This window comes from Panicum virgatum, chromosome 3N (assembly GCF_016808335.1).
Source record: "Panicum virgatum strain AP13 chromosome 3N, P.virgatum_v5, whole genome shotgun sequence".
NCBI classification, from domain to species: domain Eukaryota; kingdom Viridiplantae; phylum Streptophyta; class Magnoliopsida; order Poales; family Poaceae; genus Panicum; species Panicum virgatum.
In genome coordinates, this window is record NC_053147.1 from 67,856,890 (window position 1) to 67,875,250 (window position 18,361).

The 18,361-nt window shown below is 46.5% G+C and overlaps 2 protein-coding genes across 5 annotated transcripts; both read right to left on the bottom strand.

Annotated features, from left to right (window-relative positions):
* Positions 1–1,695: 1,695 nt before the first annotated feature.
* Positions 1,696–4,227, bottom strand: LOC120666978 (glycosyltransferase BC10-like). Its single transcript, XM_039946977.1, has 2 exons — positions 2,673–4,227; positions 1,696–2,048 (listed from the first exon to the last, which is right to left on the bottom strand). The coding sequence occupies exon 1, from the start codon at positions 3,826–3,828 to the stop codon at positions 2,719–2,721; it is 1,110 nt and encodes a 369-aa protein (XP_039802911.1). The 5' UTR covers positions 3,829–4,227; the 3' UTR covers positions 1,696–2,048; positions 2,673–2,718.
* A 5,819-nt stretch (positions 4,228–10,046) lies between these two features.
* On the bottom strand, positions 10,047–18,114 carry LOC120666979 (protein IQ-DOMAIN 1-like). Of its 4 annotated transcripts, none has more exons than XR_005671990.1 (8): positions 17,960–18,114; positions 17,205–17,330; positions 16,219–16,455; positions 15,658–15,885; positions 14,926–15,039; positions 13,818–14,325; positions 13,374–13,586; positions 10,047–10,288 (listed from the first exon to the last, which is right to left on the bottom strand). XR_005671990.1 is itself a non-coding variant. In XM_039946979.1 (8 exons), the coding sequence occupies exons 2-7, from the start codon at positions 17,286–17,288 to the stop codon at positions 13,426–13,428; spliced, it is 1,332 nt and encodes a 443-aa protein (XP_039802913.1). In that variant the 5' UTR covers positions 17,289–17,330; positions 17,960–18,114; the 3' UTR covers positions 13,229–13,291; positions 13,393–13,425. The 4 variants fall into 4 exon arrangements, 3 of the variants coding, with proteins under 3 accessions (XP_039802913.1, XP_039802912.1, XP_039802914.1); XM_039946979.1 differs by lacking the exon at positions 10,047–10,288 and adding an exon at positions 13,229–13,291 and having other exon boundaries at positions 13,393–13,586; XM_039946978.1 differs by lacking the exon at positions 10,047–10,288 and having other exon boundaries at positions 13,299–13,586.
* Between the last annotated feature and the right edge of the window lie 247 nt (positions 18,115–18,361).

The window sequence follows — 18,361 nt, forward strand, 5'->3', positions numbered from 1 at the left end:
ATATTTCTTTCAAACTCTTGACAAAATTTGAACGGCATGAGATGAGACCACAAATTTCACACCATGCAACACATAAAGCTTTCCAGAAAATACTTAGGTTCAGATGATTTCTTGGATGACTGATTCTGTCAAATTCATACCTGCCAGTACAGGCACATCTGCACAAATGGAAGTGTTCAGATATTGGAACTCAAAAGTCCGTGTTACATTACATACCAGGTGCAGTCAAAATACTGCATGTCATATACAGATTGCAGATTGCAGCTGGAAGCATGGAAGGCACATTGCAGATTGCAGCTGGATTGCAGATTGCACATTGCAACGCTGAATCTTCAGCACACCACATCACTCCCAAACATCTCTGCAGTACCAGTATCAATTCAACAGAGACGGGAAACCTTCACATTATGATTTCATTCTGATCATGCTGCTGTCATGAATGAGTGCACAAAATCTCTCCCAAGGACAAAGTCGCTAGCTTTATGGTTGTTGATTGAGCACATCAACATATATGATAATATGCAAATGCTGGCCCAGTGTCCCTTTTCATGCACCCACCTCCCTACCAAGAAGCAACCAAAAAGACAGGAAAACAAAAGGGAACAGGAGAAGGAAAACATGGAAAAGTGCAGTAACCCACTTTTCTTTGGCCTAAATCTATGGTACAGCATATGGACCACTAGGCTATCTCCAACCATTTCCTCCATCCAACTCCCCCCAAACGTACTATTTACTATATTTTACTACCTCCCTCCAAAAGATTCCCCCTATAACTCCTTCTCTCCAACCATTCCCCCCATTTCTATTCCCCCTATATACTATCACTCATTAACTAACTATTTATTTAACGTTTTTGAATTTAAAAAAATCATACAGTATTTGTACTGTCATAATACGCATTATCATCATGTTACGGGGCTCAAACGGGATTAATATCACGAAGAAACAGTGTGATTAAAAATATAAGGGGAGTTGGAACTCACTCTATATGTGGGGGGGTTTCAACTCCCCCCACATATAGGGGGAGCTGTGGGGGGAGCCGTTGGAGCGCTCGCTCCCCCAAAGCCCCCCTACGTAGGGTGGGGGGCGGTTTAGGGGGCTCCGTTGGAGCTAGCCTTATACTGTCTGAAATAGATATAACTAACTAAAGATTTAAGATTTTTTTTGCTTCCGAGTAGATATAACTAATGGAAGATTTAAAACTTGTCGCAATAGATAAGAATGCAGAATACCTGGATGCATCCAACGTAAAAAATGATACTTTGAGTGTAATGGGTTGCCTAATGCTTCCTTGATTTAGTTGTTTTGTCAGTACTGGCATTGCACTTTTTATACTTCAGGTTATAAAAAAGGGCATTCAAAGACAGCTGTGAAGCTGTGAGACTTTACCACATAGTGACAGACTTGAAAGGTAAGCCAATGGTGCCACGGCACAAATGATACATTTTAAGAAGGCGTGATATTGACACACACACACACACACACACACACACACACACACACACACACACACACACACACACACACTACAAACCATCACTGCATGTATCCACAGATTGTCTCCATGCTAATACACAGGATGTTATATATATATATATATATATATATATATATATATATATATATATATATATATATATATATATATATATATATATATATATATATATATATATATATATATATATATATATAACACTACAAACCATCACTGCATGTATCCACAGATTGTCTCCATGCTAATACACAGGATGATCATGCTAACTACAACCTATTACGTACCAACAACTTCTCCCTCATCTTCTGCCACCACGCAGCTCACATTGGGAAAAAAAAGAAACAAGACACAAAAACAAAAAATACTCACAAGAGGCAGCTGGGGCCTTCCGCCACCAACACCATCATGCTCTCTGTCTCTGAAGCATGGCAACATCTTTTGCCAAAGACCAACAGCAGGAACAAAGCAAAGTGGGTGCTGGTTGCTCCTATCTGAAGAATTCCAAAGGGAATGGATGGATCAGCTTACGCTTGTTTATCACATCACAACCCTGCAGGAGAAATAGAGAACTTTCATCACATTCAATTTTTCAAATAGAATCCACGAGTGTCAATAGGACAGAAAAGGGGAAGAATTTACAACAGCAAGTATGACCTTGCAATCTTCTGCATATTAACAGAATTACAACAGTCCCTTGTTTCTTTTACCAGGTAACACTTCCAATGTTTTCGTGTAGGTATTATAAAAATATCTGATTAGGTATTGTCAAAACACGATATTGATAAAATAGTCAGTGAGCCAATGATTCTCAATTCTATCCAATACAAATATAAATCCGCCTATTTCAAATCAAATGTAGCCTAATATGCCATGCCCACTGGATACAATTAAATTATTGCTTTTGCAAATTAACAGTTGCAAGTTTGTGAATGGAAAGGTGGTAACAAAGTTCAATTGTCTTATTAGGTGAGGTAATAATCATAATAACATATTCAGTTCCACATGGTTTCACAATGCTATACGGACGAACCCACAAGTTTTGAATCAAACAGAATCTAATTTGAAATGCCCACTGAATATGATCAATTTCTTGCTCTATGTTTCTGATGCAGCCTAAAGAAACTTTGTCACACTAGAAACTGAAACAACAGAGCAGCAAGAAATATTTGATTACCTCGGTGCTTTGACTGCTTTCAGCTCTGCAAACAGATACAACAAGCCTAGTCACGCAGGATGACGGAGTCGGCAATCTTCATCAGCAGCCCAAGGCTCTCGGGTGCGAATTTGCGCGCAAACATGTGCGAGTAGGTGCCGTTGGACTTCCTGAGCTCCCTGATGAGCTCCCCGGACACCTCCTCCGGCTGGTAGGTGTGCGGATGGCCGTCAAAGGAGTCGGTCCAGTTGACCCTGGTGAGCGTGAACTTGGTGGATCCGCTGGGGTCCTGCATGTCCAGCAGCGTCGGGAAGTAGTGCTCCTCCGGGTAGCACGAGTACTTCCTCTTGACGAGGCAGGGCAGCTTGAACTTGTTCCAGAGCCTCCGGTCCCTGACCACCATGACGGCGTGCCTCCTGGTGAGCACGAAGAACTGGGAGCCGACGCGGAAGCTGTCGTACGGCACCTCCGGGAGCATGATGTCGTCGCCGCGGGCGTAGTAGCGGTCGTGCAGCGTGGGCTCGGCGTCCAGGATCTCGATGAAGCTGCGGTGGCGGCCCTTGGGTCCGGCAATGTCGCCGGTGAGCGTGCGGTACAGGGCCGGGAACGGGTGGAGCGGGACGCAGGACTGGGAGAGCAGCGCGAAGAAGTGGTTGGCCGGGTCGTCGAGCAGCGCGGTGGCGAGGAGGCGGCGCGCGGCGGAGATGAGCGTGGCGGAGGCGCGCTGGGTGGCCTTCCCGGGGATGATCCGGCCCCGGAAGGAGGGCGTCGGCGGCAGGGCGAGCGCCGCGGCGGGGTCGGCGTGGACGTAGACGTTGAGGAGGCCGTGGTGGCCCTCGAAGAACTTCTCCCAGAGCGGGGCGAAGACGAGGTCGGAGTTGGTGAGGAAGAGGAACGCCACCTTGGGCTGCTGCTTCCTCTTCCTCTTCCGGAAGCCGCCGGCGCCGCCGAAGAAGGAGGGGGTTGCGGCGTCGGCGGGCTTGGAGGACGAGGGCGCGGCGGAGAGGAGGACGGCGCGGCGGAAGAGCGCGAGGTCCTCGGTCTCGTCGGCGTCCGGGATGGCCGGGAGCGTCCGCGGCGGGATGAGGCGCGGCGCGAGGAGGAAGACGGCCGGGATGGAGAGCAGCAGCAGCAGCAGCGACAGGACGTACGGCGAGGCGGCGTACGGCGACGCCATCGCTCAGCCACCCGCCCGACCGGAGGACGCAAACGCCGCGGCGATCCCCGGGCTCCGATCAACCGACAGGCACCGAGGGAGTGGAAGGAACGCTCAATCTCAGACCAAAAATAAAATAAAATAAAATGACCCCCGCGATTCAGGATGGGTGTCTCTGCCTGCGGGGATCGGAGCCCGCGGGCATTAATCGGAGGAAGCCGGGGGGTGATAAATTCGGGAACTTGCGGGGGAGCAGAGCAGGATCAAGAATGGAAGGAGAAGCGGCGGGAGCGTGGAGCAGAGGGACCGGCGGGGGGCGGAGGAGGGAATGGCGCGGCGCGCGGCGGATCCGGCGCAGCCCGGCGGGGGCGGGCGGGAGGAGGAGTGGAGAAGAAGCGGAGCAGAGGGAGGAGGGGTTGGGGAAAGAGAGGGGAGTGAGGACGCTGCCTTTATGGGAGGGCTAATCCCCTTGATTAATTTCTTAATCGATGGGCGTTGAATTAGGGAATTAATTAATTGAAATGGTTTCACCACAAATTTCCTCAAAAAACCCTGGTATTATTTCATTCCACCCAAATATGCTCGTGAATACAAATTGTACTAGGACCATCATCATCATCAATTAGTTGCTAATGGTTTCATCAGAACTGTGTGATTAGGGATGGTAATTTTATTTTATATAATTTTAAATAAAAGTATAATTTTGATTTAAAGTATAATTTTAAAGAATGGTAGAGTTCAAGTTCAACCGACGTGTTTAGATCCAAAGAATTTGCGCTAAAAACGTCACGTCAAATTTAGACATTGAAATGTCAAATAAAATCTATTTACAAAATGTTTTGTACGGATGAGTTGTAAATCATGAGACAAATTATGGATTAGATTCGTCTCGTGATTTACAACCCATCAATATAAAAAAATTTATAGATAAATTTTATTTAACACTTTTAAATAACAAAATTCACTTTCAAAACATTTTTGCCAAACATCTAAACACATCCGGTTATTCATATCCGGCGGGAAGAGCGATCGGGGTGAGTCAGCAGCCATGTCCCCGTCGGATCGGGCTGACTCGTGGGCCCGCGCCAGGCGTCGGCACCGCCCGGGACATGTGGGCTGTGGCTGCTCTGCTCCGCTGTCCGCTCTGCCCTCGACAATTTCTTTTTTTTTTTTGCGGGTTGCCCGCGACAATTTCTGACCGGAGTTCCTTTTTTTAATCGGCGGGGAAATTCAATAAATCATGGAGCTCACAAGTGTACGCACGCACGCACACGCCTCGTGTGTCAAGTGCTGCTGGTATAATAATAGTACATATTATTATAATAGTACGTATACTCGTATAGTATAATACTAGTGTAAAAATAGTGGCGACGACGTCGCGTGTGTGTCAGCGGATTAGGCAGCGTACGTGGCGCCTGTCCAGCCTGCACACCACACACACCACCTGCTGCAAATGCAATCGCCAGCCCAGGGAAATGGAATCAACCAACCTCACCGTCGTGCCTCGTGTACGTACACGTGTACAAAAAATCCACAAAGAAAAGAACCAACGGTGACGATGTGCTTTAAACTTGCTGTTCTTTTTTGTTTTATTATACTACTGGGATCATATCATAGCGAGTAAAAAAAAAGGAAGAGAGGCGGCGGATTATTACTGGGTTGTCCCGTGAATCGCTTTTTGCAGGGGAGGGAATTAGGGATGACGATGAACTCGTTCAGAAGAGGAGTGCTGAGGTGGATCCAGCACGGCTGTTGTCTGTCGGTGGGCAGCCGGTAACATATAATCCATGCATTCCCATACATACCAAAAGGGCAAAAGGTGATGTTGACCTCAGCCTGCATCATCCATTTCTCTCGCCCCCCTCACTCTTTCTCTGAACGTCAACGTGTTGCCAAAGGACCTCTAGCTGACTTGGTTAGGGAAATTCAGCGGCACTCCTTAGGTTCTGGATTCGACTCTTTATGGGAGCGAATTTTAAGTTGAGGTTAAAAAAATTCCCTCATCTGCCTCATGTCCAAAGCACTATGGAGCCCGACCTAACTCACAGGGCGACGGACCCCGTGTACGGATGAGGCAGGGGTTCGGGAATTTTCTTAGCCTGTTGTGAGAAGATCATTCTACCTCTCAAAACAATGCCGTGGGGCGGTCTTACCCCCACAGATAAGTTTTCTGAACGTCACCATGTTGTAATCCTAATCTATGGCAAGTTGCCATGCTAGAGTGATGAGCAACTCCAACAAACTCTGTATACATTTTTTTTTTATCGGTAAATAGAGACAAAAATCAGAAAAAGGGTATCCAACGGACCGCCATCTTCCTCGCTATTTGCTCGCGCTCGGTATCCCGTTCTCCTCGCCCTCCATCTTTACCGAGCTCGCGCACCTCGCCATCGGCCTTCTCCCGCACGCGCACCTCGCTTCCCGCGCACGGTGTTCCCTTCCTGTGCCTCTCCCTCCTCCCACGCCCACGCCAGAGTGCCGCCGGCCGCCATGGCAGCCCATGGCTGAGCTCCGCCCCCTTCCCAAATTCACCCTACTGAAACCATCATCCATCGATTGCTTGCACCAGCAGCTAGGCCGTGAGCTCCCCAACCTCCCCAACCCACCAGCCATGCCAGCCAAGCGCCGAAGGAGCTCCCTGTCAATGAACCCTAGACCACTATGGCCGCCACCTTGACCTCCACGATGAGCATCTACCTCCCGGCCTCCTCTACATGAGCTAACCACAAAATAAAATGGATTCGCCTTGTCATCCTCCTCGTGGTGCTCTCTGGTTTTGCGTATTCTTACCCAGGTCGCTAGGAACGCGGCCGCGCCGCTGCCCGCCGGCCGGCCTGGCGCCGCCGCTCGCTCATCGCATGGCGGTCCTATGCGGGCTGCGTCGTGCCACCGGGCACGCCGGCCCCGCCCAGTCGCGCCGGCCACAGCCCCACACCATGCGCCAGTCAAGGTCACCCCACCACAGGCCTCCCTCCCTTGTGCCCAAGCGGCGCCGCCGCCAGCAGCCTTCAACGGCAACACTCCCCGTGCAGCGCTTCCGGACAGTCTATGACATGTGGGTCCACTTATCAGATCAATTTTTTTTGTAGTGGAGGAGAGGGATGGATGGGGAGGCTCTTGAATCTTTCACACTTTGGCTAGTTTTTTATTTTTTTATCTAGTCATTTAGCTAGAAATTTTATTTAATCTTTTGGAGTTGAGAGTAATCCATCCATCCAGACCCAGAAGCATCAGCTCGCTCAGCAGTCAGCAGAGCTGGGGGCCAGTGCTTGCTCTGCTGCTTGCCTGCCTCGTCTCGTCATCGTCTTCCTCCTGCCTTTCATCTCTCTCAGAATAAGCTGACAACTTTCCTTCTGCCTTGTTTAGAAGCGAAAAGTTTTTGGTGTAAAATACTGTAACACTTTCATATATATTTGGTAATTATTATTCCGCTATGTATTAATTAAGCTTAAAAGATTCGTCTCGTAAATTATAATCAAATTATGTAATTAATTATTTATTTAACTACATTTAATATTTTATACCTGCATTCAAAGATTCGATGTGATAAAAAATCTTGTAAATTTTTGAAATTTTGAGTGCATGTAAGGCCTTCGTCCAGTCCAGCCGTCTGTCTCAGTGCCTGCACCCATTCAGTGCTCCACCAGTCAGCAATGGGGGCTGGGATTGGGATGATGGAATCCACATCTTCAGACCAGGATCCCATCGCGCGCGTCGACCAGAAAACTAGTCCGTCTGTGTCCGGTCACCACGTACGTACGCACACTTTTGGATCGATGAAGTTCACAGTGTCATTATTAGGGAAGCAGCAAATGGAAAGCATGCAGAGCGAATTCCAACATTAGTTTCAAGAGCTTCGGCCTTATTTTGATTCAAAATTTAAATTTTCAAAAACATCACATCGACTATTGCGACACCTGCATGAAAAATTAAATATAGATAAAATAAAAATACTAATTGTGTGGTTTGCTGGTAAATTATGAGACGAATCTAATGAGTCTAACTAAACTGTGATTAGAACCTAAACTGTTATAATAACACATGCTCTAATGATATATTGTTAAATTTAATAAATTCGTAGTTTGCAGACGGATTATGTAATTGATTTTATAATTAGTCCATATTTAATACTTCAAATACGTGCCGGAGATGCTTTACACCCAAACTTTATACCATCTATACAATGGCTGCAACAAAACATTAGGATGCTGGTAGATACGGTCCTTTGTCAATGCAGACTGAGTTTCCTTTGTACTGCATTCCGATACAGCTGGCAAATCTAGCCCTACTGACAAAATAAGCTAAAACATCAGATTTTTTTCCAAGTGTTTCATTCTGGTTTCTGTGAGTAAAACCAACCGTGAAAGTGAAAAATGATTCCCAAGCTGCACTTCACATCATATTTGGTGCGCTTTCAGCATCAGAATATGAGATTACGTGTTCCCTTTCCCTTTTCCCCTTGCTACAGTAGGGAGCAGAGGCGAAAGGCGATTTCCTTGCCCCTGGCCTAGATTCGCCCGCTTCCCCCTCCTCTCCGGCGACCTCGTCGCCGCCGGAGAGGGAGGGGAAGTCGAATCGTTCGGTGGTGTAGATAGTTTAGGTCTAGACTAGGTTCTAGGTTCTATCATTTCCGGGTGGCATCGTTTCGATGCACGCCAGTGCTTTTGTTCCTCTGCGGCAGCGTCGGGGTTGGTGGTGATGGCGGAGCCGGCGAGCGGATCGGCAAGTCCGGAGCTACCTTTTCTGGCGGTGCTCCAGGGAAGATTCGGTTGCCGGTGAAGCAAGCGACGACGTCTCCGTCCGTGGCGGCGAGTTCTGCTTCATGGCGGCGCCTTTTGTCTCTACTGCTCTGGGTGCACCAGGCGGCGGACTGTGTCTACCTGTGCTGCTTTTTCGACGGCGGATGGGAAGACGGTGGATCCAGGCTCATCTTCGGTATGGCGGGTGGCTCCATCGTCTTCCTCCCCTACTTCGTCGGTGACGGTACTAGGTCTGTTTTTCTTCGTCCTTGCGAAAGGGTGGAGATCCTTTGCATCCCTGGGGTGCGCCCTCTGTCTGCTTTGCTACTTTGGTCGGCGTCGCGGGACTTCGCGTCTGGTCGTCGGCGGCGGTGTCGGCGGCGGCGGATTGCGCTTCCTCTTCCTCTCTCTGCGTGTCGGCGGCCGATACTCTTTCAGCATCTACGATGCGTCCTGGTCTGGTCAGGCGTTGGCTCATGTGGTGTTTCCATGCTGTGGAGTCGCTCGTGGAGGAGGAAGGTGGATTCATCTTGGCCGGGGTGCTCATCGCCGGCGGCCAGAAGCTTTGGAGCCATGAGCTCCGATGGGGGTGCTGTGCTGTAATTTTCAGTTCGTCCAGGGTGTTTTATGTAAAATTCCAGGGATATACTGTGCTTCCTTTTTAATATAACCCCTTTCGAAAAAAAAAAGAATATGAGATTACGTGGACAGTCCCCCTCTCATGCAGGCTACATACATGTTCAAAAATCCTTTAGCACAAAGTGCAGCAGTACGAAGTCACCAAAAAAAAGGTGCCGTTGTACGAATTTGGTAGGGCGATGTAGACATTTATATGTCATGGCCCACGTGTCTGCTGAACAAATACTGGATGATGCCGGGGAATATTACGTGAAGTGTGGACCTGTCCAAGTCCAATTCAGCTTGCATTTCTACCACACCTATTGGCTAATCTGCCTTCTCCTTCGTGTTATCCTCCTCCTCCTCCCCTTACATTGACTTTCCAACGACCACTAAACAAAAAAAAATCTTGGCAGCAATTTAGTCTCACTTAAAAAGAAGTCATGGCAGCCAATAAATTAATTATGGTAATCAGTACTTTTTATTCTAACATATATGCTTTCACACGGCTTGAACAGATGCATGCAACAGATGGGGTCAGCACAAGAGAGCCCAAAAACCTGCATGGTCAAAGAGATACGCAGGTTCCTAGCAGGTGGCACAAGGAGGCCTCACCTTTCTGTTGGGGCCCTAAAGAGACCTGCAAAGAAGGACGCTCTCGTCTGCATGATTGCTCTTGAAGGTCCATCATATCGACCTGCTTTGCAAAAGCACCAACACAATGCACCACTTTTTTTATCATACAAAACACACTAGTGTGGAACCAAATGGGGACACATTGTCCTTGTACAAATCTTGTGTGCCCCATCAGGAAGAATCTGGATGGACTTTACATGATGAACGAAGCTTGGGGAAAGGAATAGGCAATGAGAACATGTAGCCTTGTGCAAATATCCATGCCACCAACCATCACTGTTGCTGAAAGACTACAACTACATCATACACCGAGCAATCTGAAAGGAACATACAGAATGGTCGACAACAACAGCATAAACGATGTACATCACTCTAGACGATGCTAACAATCTCGCACAATTGTAGAATACAACATGGCATCAGGTCAGTGTTCAGATGCTGGATTTGTTTTCCGATTTTATGTACACAGTCACAAACGCAACAGCACGATTTTTTTTTTATTTTTAACTTTTTTTCTAATAATATTTTAAGTTTAACCCGTATTGGTTTTTATTTGCAGGGCGTAGCCCGTTTGGTGCATGTGGCGCGACAGTGTGGCTACGCTGGCGGCCTGAGCCAGCGCTGCGCCGCGACGGCGATGACGTGGCCCTCCCTGTCAAGCCATGCGGGCTGGCGCGACAAGGCCAATATCCTGGCCCGCGCCGGCCTTTCTCCCCCACCCTCCCTTTCTTTCCCTCACTCCTCCCCGACCAGAGCAATAGCAGGTCGTCGCCGCCGGCCACCCCACCCCCCAGATCCCTCCAAATCCGGCCTTATAGGGGGAGTAGGGGAAACGTTCACCACCCTTCCCCGAAGGTATTGCTTCTATTTTTTCCTCCTTTAACCGTGCACATTTGTAGATATTAGGTATTTTTTGTGACTAGAGTTTGGTTTTTGATTTAGAAAATAATGTCGTAGTTGATAGTTTTCTCATGATTAGGGCTTTAGATGATGCGTAGATGGTACTCTGCTCTCGATTTGGACGTGAGGTAGTACGTGCATACATCGATTAATATGATTTCTAGGATTGAGTAGTGGGGATGTTAATATGGCTTTCACTCATGGATACTAGGCACCGTGATTTCATGGATACTCAGTTATTCTGGTATGCGGCCTCAGCTATACCCCCTCCCAGACGCCTCCTCCAAATCCAAGACCGTGGGGAGGCCTCCCCCACCACCTCCTCCACATCGGGCGAATCCGGTACCCCAGATCTGTACATGCATTTCTAATAATTGCATTCTACCTACAACATCAGCAAACCCAGATCCACAGGTGAAATTTGTCTGTGTTTGCTTTGGTGGAGCCATTCAAATATCAAAGTTCTCACCAAATCCTATGATATTACAGAAGAAGTTCTCCAAGATGATTACCTGGTTAGGTGGGTGTCTGCCCTGTAGCAACTGTGCGACCCATGTCAGCTACTTCTCCAGCACCAACCACGACAACCCCATCGTCACCATCAACTACTATGGCAATACTCCAAGGGAAGGAGAAAGTAGTGGTCACGGTAGCCAGCTGGAAGGAGGAAGCCAAGGTCGCGGTAGCCAGCAAGATGCTTTGCCGGATCTTATATCGATGTAATTGCTGGAAAAGTCTTGTGAGATGGATTTCTGTTGCCTGATCTGTATGCATATACATCTAGAGTATCGGTTTGCATGTTACAGAGTATGTGATTTGTTATGGACTTGTTTGGTGATACTTGTGAGCTTGGTGGTGGACTTGATTTGATTTGTGGACTTGTGATGATATCTGTGTACTATATGTGTGATATGTGACTTGTTTGGTGATATATGTGATATTTGAGACATTTGTGTGATATATGTGATATTTGAGCGATATGTGTGATATATGAGGTATTTGATTTGCAGGAGCTGAAACTAAAAACAAAAATAAAATTGAATTTTAGACAACTTTGCCAAAACACTCGGCAAAGTCCACAAATGTGTGCAGGAGCTTTGCCAAAACACTCGGCAAAACTGTCTAAAATTCAATTTTATTTTTGTTTTTAGTTTCAGCTCCTGCAAATCAAACACCTCACATATCACACATATCGCTCAAATATCACATATATCACACAAATGTCTCAAATATCACATATATCACTAAACAAGTCACATATCACACATATAGTATACAGATATCATCACAAGTCCACAAATCAAACTAAGTCCACCACCAAGCTCACAAGTATCACCAAACAAGTCCATAACAAATCACATACTCTGTAGTATGCAAACCGATACTCTAGATGTACAAGCATGCAGATTAGGCAACAGAAATCCATCTCACAAGACTTTCACAGCAATTACATCGATATAAGATCCGGCAAAACATCTTGCTGGCTACCGCGACCTTGGCTTCCTCCTTCCAGCTGGCTACCGTGACCACTACTTTCTCCTTCCCTTGGAGTATTGCCATAGTAGTTGATGGTGACGACGGGGTTGTCGTGGTTGGTGCTGGAGAAACAGCTGACAAGGGCCGCACAGTTGCTACATGGCAGACACCCACCTAACTAGGTAATCATCTTGGAGAACTTCTTCCGTAATGTCATAGGATTTGGTGAGAACTTTGATATTTGAATGGCTCCACCAAATCAAACACAGACAAATTTCATCTGTGGATCTGGGTTTGCTGATGTTGTAGGTAGAATGCGATGATTAGAAATGCATGTACAGATCTGGGGTACCGGATTCGCCCGATGTGGAGGAGGTGGTGGAGGTGACCTCCCCGCGGTCTTGGATTTGGAAGAGGCGCCTGGGAGGAGAGATAGCTGAGGCCGCATACCAGAATAACTGAGTATCCATGAAATCACGGTGCCTAGTATCAATGAGTGAAAGCCATATTAACATCCCCACTACTCAATCCTAGAAATCATATTAATCGATGCATGCACGTACTATCTCACGTCCAAATCGAGAGCAGAGTACCATCTACGCATCATCTAAAGCCCTAATCATGAAAAAACTTTCAACTACGACATTATTTTTCAAATCAAGAACCAAACCCTAATCACCAAGAATCCATAATATCTACAAATGTGCACGGTTAAAGGAGGAAAAAAATGGGAGCAATACCTTCGGGGAAGGATGGGGAACGTTTCCCCCAACTCCCCCCCCCAAAAGACCGGATTTGGAGGGATCTGGGGGGTGGGGCGCCCGGCGGCGACGACCTGCTGTTGCTCTAGTCGGGGAGGAGTGAGGGAAAGAAAGGGAGGGTGGGGGAGAAGAGGCCGGCGCGGGCCAGGATATTGGCCTTGTCGCGCCAGCCCGCATGGCGCGACAGGCTTGTCGCGCCAGTGCATGTGGCGCGACAGGGAGGGCCACGTCATCGCCGTCGCGGCGCAGCGCTAGCTCGGGCCGCCAGCGTGGCCACACTGTCGCGCCACATGCACTGGCGCGACAGAGGATCTGTCGCGCCATGCGGGCTGGCGCGACCAAACGGGCTACGCACTGCAAATAAAAACCAATACGGGTTAAACTTAAAATATTATTAAAAAAAAGATTAAAAATAAAAAAATATTCCAGCAGCACGCATGACAAAGGGGCATCACCAATGGTCTGAATGAAATGGGAGTGGTTTGGTCTCAGGCTTGTGCCTCAACTGGCTTCACGGTTGTGCTAGAAGGCTTCGACTGCTCTCTTGATTCAGATTTGGAGGCTCCTTTCACTGCATTCTTCGATCTCGTGGCCTGGGTTGTCCGGCTACTGTTGGCATGGCGCTTTCCTACACCCCCGTTGGCTGTTGCTGCACAAGTGACAAACATCGATTACATGTAAAGCTTCAACTGCTGATGTCTTGCTCAAGTGCAGCTCAACATATTGACCCAAATATATAGCTACAACTTATTGCAGGGCATAAAACTTTGTGAGTTCTGGTACATACAGTACAATTTTCTGAAGGAGTGTTTAGGAAATGTGATGGCAATAACATACAGAGACATGTGATGGCAATAACATACAGAGACAGATGATTTACCATTGTTAGGAAGGGATAATCGCTTCTTCGCTGGTGCATTGATTTGTGCTGGCCTTTCTTTTGGATTGCTCGTGGATCGGGAAGCCAATTTCGAAGGTTGAGAGCTGACTTCATCAGTGATTTCATCTGATGGCTTCTCTTTGATCTTGGATGACTCCAAAGAAGCAGTTGGTTGCACACTTGCAGACTGCCCCGATGAAGAGCCACTTACATCAGAATGTGACTTCTTGTGGCCTGTGACTTTCTTCTGCCGCGATCCATTTGATTGTGTGGTTGAAACAGGTACTTTTCCCTTCGGTTTGTTCAGAGCTTTAGCCTTGTCTTCCTCAGCAGGTTTGTCATCACCAACTGTGACACTTTCTTTGGCATTACTGTCAAGTAACCTGTTCTCCCATGGGCGTGCAGCCATCCACCTCTCTAACCAGTTTCGCCCCCACTGATTTTCGTCCCCTGCAAGTCCTTGGTCTTGGAGGCTCGCTGCTTTCTGTTTCCTCGAACCTGTTTGCCACTGCCAGAGGAAAACACAAATTAGCAAACCTAATGCATTATGACTGCCATTTTCTGCCAGTGAAGAGAACATTGAGCTCAGACCCAAGAAGGAAAGAACAGCAAGTTCTTCCTCTAGATAAAAAAGGATAAGCCACAAAGAAAACTGAAGTGTGACCTTTTCATATTTGTCGACCTAATGCACTAGTCTAAGTGCGCAGCAACCAGATTCCTTTTAACCAGGTGAACCCAGATTACCTATCAAGGTCACTAGTAGAACATTCAAAATAGTCTACCCACAACCATTTGCTAATTTTGATAAAGACCAAGGTGCTATTCCCATGTCTAGCCTCCCTCTTGTGGAAATCAAATATGCAATGTTGAATACGACAGCAGAACGCCTATTCAGCCAAGTCATGCAATGAGATCGACACACCCACAAGACAAAAGTAAAAAAAGATATCATTTTTAATTGCAAGTCTGTAACAATACACTTTGAACACCAGAAAAGAAAATAAGCAAAATAAAGAACTCTGAAGAGCTTTATCCTAGATATATCTTGTTGTTTCTAGCATAGACGCAATTCACAAATTTCCAATAGAACAACATAATTTGAAATTACCTGATGGGTTAAAGCATAAGCCATCGCCCTTTCCCGCTTAGCTGCAGCTTCTTGCCTTTTTAACGCCTTAGCTTTAATTTCTTCTACTGAACCTATACTACCACACCAGTCTTCCTGCATGTCACCGATAGACAATAAGTTTTCAAAAACGAATATTTACTTCAATAAACATAACCCAGATTGTTTGTTACTCAGGGGAAATTGGCAAAAGGACAGTAAACACAATAAATTATTCAAGTTATGCTTGATTAACAGTTTAACACACACAAATACTTAAATGTTGCCTAAGTGTAGTTGGTTCTGTTACCATTATTTTCAACTAAGGTAGGGGATAGCAGATTTTTTGTGTGCATGCCTTTACAGATCGAGCTTAAGCTTCTTAGTTTCTTAAAACTATTGGCACCATATTCTCTCGGAAACAGAAAAAATGTCAACAGTTTACTTGGAACTGTGTGGATCATGCCAACAATACAACTGGTCATTGAATGACAACATGGGCAATCTTATAGAATTATAGTGAAACCAGAACAGAACTGGCTAGTGGTTTCTCTTTTCCTTGATGATAAAACACTGCCCAGGTCTGATTTATGCAACCAGACATACACAGATTAAGTCATTTGGTAGGGATATATTTGACTTTTAATTGGCGTGATATATATCCTAAGCAAGTCATGATACGAATGATTACATGACAGTACAACAGCACATATCTGAAGGAATGCTGTTTGTCACCTCAATATCTCGAACATGGTCCTCATGAGCATTCTTTTCAGGAGGTTTCTTTTGGGTCCCTTGGCTTTCCAAAGAAACACGGACTCGTCTTGCTCTCACACGAGCTTGAGCTCTCACCAGCGCTTGCATGCACTGAAGTGTTTCTGCTGCTTGCTTTCTTACAGCATGACCTCTTACAAGTGCCTGGAGTCTAACTAGCCCTTTTAACGCTCGTAAAGCACGCCTTGCCTGGTAAATATTAACAAGCAAAAATATCAGCCTACTTTTTCTGGTGCACGGTACTAAAGAACGAATTACCAAAAAACACAACTTTTAAAACTTTCCATATGTGTATTCGATTGGTTAGCAACTTAGCAATAGCCTTATCTTAAAAAGTGAGGGATTAACCATAACATAATCTCATCTAAGCCCTTACAGAGTTCGCAACAGTTTAAGTTTTTTTTGATAGTTTTGCTCAACTGGAATCTGAGTTGGAAAGCTAGACCTCTCAACAGAATGCAATATGTTCTACATTTTTCATAGTTTTGTAAGAATGTGAAAATTAAAGTATTCTTATAATACCAGGAATGCTCGAAAGGTGGACTGAATAACCACAGCAGCCTGGTACTCCTTTGTACCATGTTCAGTCTGAGAAACTTGAAAAGATGTGCTTGGTGAGGAAGGGGAATTTGATATTGTCTCTGTGTTTGCTTCAGCAGCCAATGGTTCAGCTTGTACTCTGAGTTCTTCAGCTGCAAGAGCACCTTCTGTATCTACAGAATGATCCTGTGTGTGTAGCAACTGGGCACCAGAGCTCCTCTACAATTTTCAGAAAATATGATCTCGAAGTGTCATGGAGCGAAGAATGATTAACAGAATTATGTGCAGCATAGTGTCATGGAGCACGGGAAGTGGCGAGAAATTTTGGATGTGTCAGCCAAAAATACAGCAGTACAATTCTGTTAATGTCAGCATAGAACACCTTGGGTTGATCTATGCTTGATCCTTTAGGTGCTTCTCATTTCATGTTCATGGAATGGATGTGAATAAGTAAAAGAAAGAAAAGATACAGAACCAGACTATGGTATCCACTTGATGAACCAGCTAACTATTTGAGTAAATTGAGTTCAATCATGTCAGCATAACAATTAGGAATAAATATAAACTAGAGAGTTTCAAATTGAATGGTGCAATTGAGTAGTTGGGCCACCTCTGTTTTTTTTCCTGTCATATATTGGATAAGAGGATGGAAGAATTACCAGCCTTGACAACATCAACACATCATCAGTAATGAAGATACATATGCAACATCATTGCATGGCATGTGCTGTGGTGCATGGCCTTGAAGAATGCTAGAATATACTTGACTACTGCTAAAAAATGTAAAAATATAGTGGGACAACAACCCCCATTGGGTATACAGAACTTCAGGAGACAAGGACATGTCAACAATAAAAGTCGTTCCAACTTCAGATACTTCTGGTAAAACATCTACGTTAAGATAAGTGAAGTATCCCATGGGAACACGGCCTAAATTTCAAGCTCCGGACAGCTGCACAGTGACTTACCCCGGCGCTGCTTTCAGCGTTTCGCCCCTTTTCATGCTTTCTTAGCCCAACAAGTGATTTTATCCACTTAGCTGAAATCCCCATGATAGCTCTTTTTTTTTTGGGTGCGAGTTCAACAGCTAGCACCTGCAAAATTGTTGCCCAATGTCAGTGATGTTGCCGAACACACATCAATTGTTGCTTCAAAGGAACTGTTGCTCCTCCAATAGCCAGGAGCAAATGCGAAGCAGAAATCCGTCCTAATCTAAATACCGAAGATGGCATGGAAAAGCACGGGCAGCTAAGGAAGATACAGTCTTGCAAATGTCATGAACTTCTGGTCGAAGGAAAAAAGGGGCACAGCATTGCAACCGATACCCAAACCTCTAAACCTGAATTTTTGCAGCAAAGTTACACACAGGGAGAAAAATCGCAGCTACAGAACCCGTATATATCAAGAACTCTCGTGCAAACGAGCAAAAGTCCGCGGAAGGAAGAACAGTATTCCGGTAACTGAATCGAAGGGGAGGCAGAATCGGGGGCGAAATGCGAGCTAAATTCACAAACAGGACCGCGGATCGGGTAGACTGAGGCAAGCCCGAGCCCGAGCCAACCCAACCGCGGATCCCCAGCGGCAGTAACCGCCGCCCAAGAGCAACAAAAGCAAGTATACTATGCCCAGCAATCGCATCGAACTCACACCGCCCGCGCTCCAAGAAACTCCTCAGCTCTGCTCGCACCGAAGCAAAACGAATCGGGAGGAGGAGGAGCTCAACCTGCGCGGAATGCGTAGGGCCGCAGCGAGCGAGGCGTCACCGTCGCCGCCGGCCCGACCAGCCGACCGCTGCCCTCCCACTCCCCTTCGCTTTCGCCTCCGCTTTGGATTGATTGAGCTCCAACTCCGGCCTTTTGGATTGTACTTTCGCCACGAATTTCTTTCGGGGTACAAAACAAAAGCTGTTGCAGGTGGCAGAGCCTCTTTTACGGAACGGTCCCCGACGTCCTTTTCTTTTGCACGGGCGGGTTATTCTGAGAATATTTTGACCCGATCTCTGATGTCAAGGGGGTGTGTGCAAAAATGCTCCATCCCGTTGTGCTCGGACTCGATCTGGGCCGCGAAGGATGGATCCAACGGCTCCCGTGGACCCAAGGTTGATCGTGTGATCCAAATGGGTCTG